This window comes from Passer montanus, unplaced genomic scaffold (assembly GCF_014805655.1).
Source record: "Passer montanus isolate IOZ18808 unplaced genomic scaffold, ASM1480565v1 scaffold161, whole genome shotgun sequence".
Classification (NCBI taxonomy): Eukaryota; Metazoa; Chordata; class Aves; order Passeriformes; family Passeridae; genus Passer; species Passer montanus.
Genome location: NW_024363272.1, coordinates 371,807 through 378,790, shown reverse-complemented (window position 1 = coordinate 378,790; position 6,984 = coordinate 371,807). Strand labels below are relative to the sequence as shown.

The following is a 6,984-nucleotide window of genomic DNA, read 5'->3' as shown; positions in this document are numbered from 1 at the left end:
TGGGATTGCAAACCTTCCTGCCTGGATAGATTCTGCGATGTCGAGCATTTCTGCCTGGATAGAACCTGAGATTCTGGGACAGCAGAGCAGCTTCTCCACTGCATTCCCAGAGGAGCAGCTGCCTCTTCCACTGGAACTTCAGAGGAAGACTACACCCTTCTCCAGGATCCCTGCTCCAGCAGAACCACACCTGACACTCCAGGAGGGCTGCAGCCACAATTCCAACTGGGCTGCTACCAACAGGGTACCAGGTTGTGTTCTGACTCTGCCAGTGTTGTTTTGATTTACTGCATTGTTTATTCTATATTTTCATTTTCTTCCCTAATAAAGAACTGTTATTCCTGCTCCCATATTTTTGCCTGAGAGCCCCTTAATTTCACATTTATAACAATTCAGAGGGAGGGGGTTTCCATTTTCCATTTCAGGGGAGGCTCCTGCCTTCCTTAGCCCACCCCTGTCTTTCCAAACTGAGACACCCCTCATCCTCCCAGCCCAGCCAGGATTTTGGAGGAGTTTTTGGCATCTCACCGTGCACTTGTGAGGCTTCTCGCCCGTGTGGCGCCGCATGTGCACCACCAGCATGTACTGAGCCTTGAAGGGCCTCTGCTCCCGCGAGCACGCTGCCCAGTGGCACACGAACTCCTTCTTCTCGCCGTGGATGTGCTCGTTGTTGATGTGCTGGGGAGGGAGAGCGGCGTCACTGGGGGCACTGGGGAGGGGGCGAGGGACGGGGGCATGCAGGATGCCAGGGGAGAAAGGGATGGAGGGATTGGGAGAGGAGTGGGGTGGGAGAAAGGGACACAGGAGAAACTGGGATGGGAGAAAGGGACACATGAGAGACTGGGATGGGAGAAGGGGACACAGGAGGGACTGGGATGGGAGAAAGGGACATTGAGGTATTGCGATGGGAGAAAGGGATACAGGGAGACTGGGATGGGAGAAAGGGGGTGGAAGGATTGGGGTGGGAGAAAGGGACATGGACAGACTGGGATGGGAGAGAGAGACATTGAGGGATTGGGATGGGAGAAAGGGATACAGGAGGGATTGGGATGGGAGAAAGGGATACAGGAGGGACTGGGATGGGAGAAAGGACATGGACAGACTGGGGTGGGAGAAAGGAATACAGGAGGGACTGGGGTGGGAGAAAGGGGATGGAGGGACTGGGAGAGAACTGGGATGGGAGAAAGGGACATTGAGGGATTGCGATGGGAGAAAGGGATACAGGAGAGACTGGGATGAGAGAAAGGGACATGGACAGACTGGGATGGCAGAAAGGGACACAGGAGAGACTGGGATGGGAGAAAGGGGATGGAGGGATTGGGAGACGAGTGGGGTGAGAGAAAGGGACATGGACAGACTGGGATGGCAGAAAGGGAGACAGGAGAGACTGGGATGAGAGAAAGGGACATGGACAGACTGGGATGGCAGAAAGGGACACAGGAGAGACTGGGATGGGAGAAAGGGGCATGGACAGACTGGGATGGAGAAAGAGATACAGGAGAGACTGGGGTGGGAGAAAGGGACATTGAGGGACTGGGATGGCAGAAAGGGACCTACAGGAGAAACTGGGATGGCAAAAGAGACACAGGAGAGACTGGGATGGGAGAAAGGGACATGGACAGACTGGGGTGGGAGAAAGAGATACAGGAGAGAAGTGGGATGGGAGAAAGGGACATGGACAGACTGGGATGGGAGAAAGGAACACAGGAGAGACTGGGATGAGAGAAAGGAGATGGAGGGATTAGGAGAGAACTGGGATGGGAAAAAGAGATACAGGAGAGACTGGGACAGAAGAAAGGGACACAAGAGAGACTGGGATGGGAGAAAGGGACATGGACAGACTGGGATGGGAGGAAGAGATACAGGAGAGACTGGGGTGGTGGAAAGGGACAAAGTGGGACTGGGATGGCAAGTGCAGGCACCAGAGTTTGGGGGAGAACAGGTCAGGTGGTGTTTGGAGGAGGCAGAGAATGCAGGGGATGTTTGAGGGATACTCTGGGAGGTCCAAGAGCAGCCAGAGGGGTCAAGGTGGTCCAAAGGATGGTCAGGGGGATACAGGAGAGTTGGAGAAAAGAAAGCTGGAGCAAAGGAGGGAGTCTGGAAGAACAGGGATGCACATCCCTCCCTTCCCAGGAGGGAACTTCCAGCATCATGGTGAGTTCCCAGGGATGGTTGGGAGGAAGAATCACGAGCTGATCCAGGGAGATGTTACCCAGCAGCCTGAGGGCAGATTTTGGGGTGGGAGCACCTTGGGAGCCCCTGACTCACGTGCACCAGCTGCTCCTGTGTGTCGAACTCCTTGGCACAGCCATCCCAGTAGCAGTTGGTCTCATACACAGCCTCACACTCGGGTTTGCCATCCTCCTTCTCCAGCTCTTCCCGCACATCCAGCATGCCCAGCAAGGGGTCCTGGGGGGCACGGGCAGGTGAACACACCCAGGTGAGCCCACGGGAGTGGGGAGTGGGGGGATCTGATGGCCTGGGATGTACCTGGGTGCCTGTGGATGCTGGGCTGGAGATGTCACCCTCAGATCGCTCCTCTGGGAATTTGGCACTCAGGGGGCTGCCCAGGCTCCACTCCAGCTTCAGCTGCTGCCAGGGCAGGGAAGCAGGAAGCAGTCAGCAGGGAGATGGGCACCGGAACAGCACTTACATGGACGCACAGCTCACATGGACACGGCTCACTTACTTGGAACCCCACTCACAGGGAGCTCTTTCACAGGGAACCCCACTCACAGGGATCCCCTTTCACATGGAACCCCACTCACACAGATCCCTCTCACATGGATCTCCTCTCACGGGGATCCCTCTCACATGGATCCCCGTTCACAAGGATCCCAATCACACAGATCCCTCTGACACAGATCCCTCTCACAGGAATCCCTTCCCACATTGATTCCCCCTCACACAGATCCCTCTCACACAGATCTCACTCTCATGGATCCCCTCTTTCCCAGGGATCCCCCACACCTGGCAGTGTTTCTGTGCCCCTCTCTCCTTAATCCCCCCATACCTGGCAGTGTTTCTGTGCCCCTCTCTCATTAATCCCCCCATACCTGGCAGTGTTTCTGTGCCCTTCTCTCATAAATTCCCCATACCTGGCAGTGTTTCAGTGCCCCTCTCTCATTAATCCCCCCACACCTGGCAGTGTTTCTGTGCCCCTCTCTCATTAATCCCCCCATACCTGGCAGTGTTTCAGTGCCCCACGAGCAGGCTGGTGCTGCAGCAGCCCCGGGCGCGTGGCCCCTCTCTCATTAATCCCCCCACACCTGGCAGTGTTTCTGTGCCCCTCTCTCATTAATCCCCCCATACCTGGCAGTGTTTCAGTGCCCCACGAGCAGGCTGGTGCTGCAGCAGCCCCGGGCGCGTGGGCAGCTCGTGGGAGCTGCAGGCTGGGGGAGGCGTGTACAGGTGCCCTTGGCCCTTCTGCTGCCCAGGTGGGCTCTGGTACCCCAGGGACGGGCTGTGGAGAGCAGAGGGACAAGCGGGTGACACCGTCAGGCGACAACAGCGAGGTCTGAATCCTCCCTTCCCCACCATCCCACCCTGCTCCCAAGGTGGGAAGGGGCACTCAGCGCCCCGCCAGCTGCCAGGGGGCGAGGGCAGGTGCCCACCTGATGGTGCTGATGGACAGGTGACCGTAGGAGCCGCCGGCAGAGGCACAGCGAGAGTTGATGAAGGCCACCAGGGAGTTGGGGGAAGTGCGGATCACGGTCTGCAGGTCGATGCTGGAGTCGGACAGAGGGGAGATGGACAGTGCCCGCTTCTTGCCCAGCTTTCCTGCACCGCGGGGCGTGGAGAACCGGGAGCCTGGGGGGGCAGAGCGGGGGGCACTGCCCTCAGCAAGGTCCTGAGGGGGTTGGAGGTACCCCAAGGACACACCCCCGGTGTTTGGAGGCTGCAGGAGTGCCCCGAGTGTGCCATTCACTTCGGGTTTGATACAGAGAGATGTTTAACCCCTCTACGGAATCCCCCCTGCCCCACGGCCCCCCAAAACCGGAGACTCACCATCACCAGGGTGCTCAGCTCCTGGTGCCAGCCCGTACCCGCGGTGCCCGGGCTGGTGGCACACGGGGAAATCGAGCCCTGGAGGGGGGAGAACAGGAGGGCTGGGTGTGGGACAGGGACCCCCGGAGCACCCCTGACCTCCGGGGGGGGTGCACGGGGATCCTGGAGCCCCCACCGTGACCCACCTGGCGGTCCCGGGGCGGCGGGGGCCGGTCCGTGCGGGGGGTGCAGGCAGCAGTGCTCGCTGTAGCCGGCGGCCGGGGGTCCCGCGGGGTCGAACATGTCGCGGTGGGGCCCGGGGGTGGCTCAGGGGCACATCGGGGTGGCGGCGGGGCCCGGGGGGCGGCGGGGCCCGGGGGGGACCTGGGGAGGGGGAGAGGTTGGGTTTGGCCGCCAGGGGGCGCCACAGCACGCGGGACCCGGGGCTGGAATTAAACTGAAATCCGAGAGATTTGGGGATACTGGGGAGAAATTCCTCCCTGGGAGGGTGGGCATGCCCTGGAACGGGGTGCTCAGAGAAGCTGTGGCTGCCGCCGGAATCCTGGAAGTGTCCAAAGCCAGGCTGGACGGGGCTCGGAGCAACCTGAGGTAGTGGAAGGTGTCCCTGCCTACGGTTTGGGTCGGAACGTGACTTTAAGGTTCCTTCCAACCCAAACCATTCCGGGATTCTATGAAATGGAAAAGCGAGGCACAGCCGGAACCATCCCCGGGCCAAGGCCCAGAGCTGGCTCCTTTACTCCTCCCTTCCCAGGGATTCTCCAGCGTTTGCAGGTCCCACCCAGCCCTGCCTCGCCCGCGGGTCCCCACCCTGCCCGCAGGTCCCCACCCTGCCCTGTCCCACCCACGCATCGCGCCCCTGCCACGGGGCTCAGCCCAGCCCCCTGCCTGTGGGGTCCTGCCCTGAGCTTGTTCCCCCCCACCCGGGGCCACCATTCCGCCCCAAATCCACCCCAACCCCCTGGTCCCCCCACTCCTGGTCCTTGTCCTGCCCCCCAGCTCCATCTCCATGCAGAGCCACCCTCCTGAGCCCACCCATTCCCACCCCCCCGCTCCCTGTCCCGCCCCAAAACCCCGAGGGGCGACACAGGAGCGGGAGAAGCCACCACAGGTTGGGTGGCGCTGGGAACAAGAGCTGCCTCCCCCTTCCCTTTGAGACGCGGGGAATCGCCCCCGAACAAGGGGTCTGGGGGAGTGGGAGCCCCTCACCCCGCTGGGAAAAGCGCTGGGTTGCGTTGGGAGCCGGGGGGGCGAGGGGGGCAGCAATTCTTCCGCATGAGTTGCCCCTTTGAAAGCTCGTCCAGGGGCTTTGTGAACGTGTCAGGCACGAAGAATGGAGGGAGGGGGGCAGCGGGGCAGGCACAGGGGAGGGGGCTGCCCAGGAAGGTGGTGGAATTTGGGGGGGAAAGGGGGAACAGAGAGCAGGAGGAAACAGGGGGCAGAGAAGGGGGTCTCACCTGTCCCCTGAGCCTGGCAGGAGAGTTTGGGGCTCTCAACCTCCTGACGGGGCTAAGGAGGTGTGCAAAGCCTTCCCCCAAAGTTTGTGGGGTTATGGGGTGACCCCAGCCCGCTGTGCACGCTGCTGCTCAGGTGTGAGCACACAAACAGCAGAAAGGTGCGCGTGTTTGGGTGAAAAATTCTCCAAACCTGACCCAAAACTCACACAGATCCTTTAAAGTTCGCATCTACATACAAAAAATCCTGAAAAAATCCCTTAAAGTTTGCATCTCTATACAAACTTTAAGATAAAACCCACTAACTTTGAAACGAGATAAACATTGTTAAAAGAGAAATAAAACTAGAAACGAATTTTGAACAATTAAAAACACATTATAAGCCAAGAAATGCTTCTAATGCATTGTAATTAAGAAATAGTTGGCTTCTGATTGTGATGAATTAGAACATCTGTATTGTCTCACCCTCCACACGAGACTGAAAATGGAATAAAAGTTTTTAAAACACCTCTCAGTTGCCCCATATTTGGGTCAGAAAAGAGAAAAATCCAACAAATGTGCACCTGGGAGGTGATGGGGGTTGAGTTCAGCAAATGCCCACCTCCCCCTCCCCACAACCTGAGCGCCCTGGGGAGCCCCAGCCCTGTCCCCCTGCCCTGGGCAGCCCCAGGTCACACACCTGGCACACCTGTGTGACAGGGGACACGCACAGAGCTCTGCATGAGCAGGGAGAGAGCTCAGAGCTCATCCTGCCCCTCGAGCAGGGACATTTCCACTGCTCTGGGACATTTCCAGGCTTCCACACACGTGTGCCCAGCGTGAGGACACACAGGTACAGCAGATTTCACACTTTTCCCACCTCAGAACCCCTGATTTTCACACCACCTCTCTCTCCAGGGCTCTGCCCCCCTTTTTTCCCCTCCCAGCACCCCCTGTGCCAGCCCTGGAGCACACACATGTGTGACAGCAGCACAGGTACAGCCGAGGGAACACACACAGAGCTCTGCATCAACAGGGAGAGAGCTCAGAGCTCATCCTGCCCCTCGAGCAGGGACGTTTCCACCAGCCCAGGTGGCTCCAAACTGCTCTGGGACATTTCCAGGCTTCCACACACGTGTGCCCAACGTGAGGACACACAGGTACAGCAGATCTCACACTGCCCCACCTCAGCACCCCTGATTTTCACACCACGTCCCTCCCTGGGGCTGTGCCCCCCCTTTTTTCCCCTTCCAGCACCCCCTGTGGGGGCTCTGCCCCCTCCTCCTGCGAGTGTGGGGGTCCCACCGTGCTGAGGCAGCGCTGGGTGAGGTGGGGAGGGGTCTGCTGAGCACAGCCAGCCTGGCTAGGTGGGTGCCAGGTGGGTGCCAGGTGCCATCCCCCAATCCCCCACATCCTCACAGCTCAGCACACCACCCCAAAACCACCCCAAAAAAAACCACGGGATGCTCCCCCCAACGCCGCGGGGCCCACAGGGGCTCCCCAAACCTCGGCGGCCCCCCGAGCCGAGGGGGCTGGCCGGGGCTGG

General features: G+C 59.6%; 1 protein-coding gene across 3 annotated transcripts in view; it reads right to left on the bottom strand.

The window, feature by feature from the left end:
- Positions 1–4,331, bottom strand: part of GLI1 (GLI family zinc finger 1) — a 10,849-nt gene extending 6,518 nt beyond the window's left edge. For 2 of the 3 annotated variants that reach the window (XM_039703234.1, XM_039703236.1), the window contains exons 1-7: positions 4,194–4,331; positions 4,009–4,086; positions 3,615–3,810; positions 3,313–3,463; positions 2,491–2,592; positions 2,269–2,409; positions 529–678 (exon numbers count right to left, since the gene is read on the bottom strand). In XM_039703234.1, the coding sequence (XP_039559168.1) occupies positions 529–678; positions 2,269–2,409; positions 2,491–2,592; positions 3,313–3,463; positions 3,615–3,810; positions 4,009–4,086; positions 4,194–4,290 (915 nt within the window). In that variant the 5' untranslated portion in view covers positions 4,291–4,331. The remainder of the gene's footprint in view (positions 1–528; positions 679–2,268; positions 2,410–2,490; positions 2,593–3,312; positions 3,464–3,614; positions 3,811–4,008; positions 4,087–4,193) is intronic. The other variant, XM_039703235.1, reaches the window with a different exon arrangement.
- Between the last annotated feature and the right edge of the window lie 2,653 nt (positions 4,332–6,984).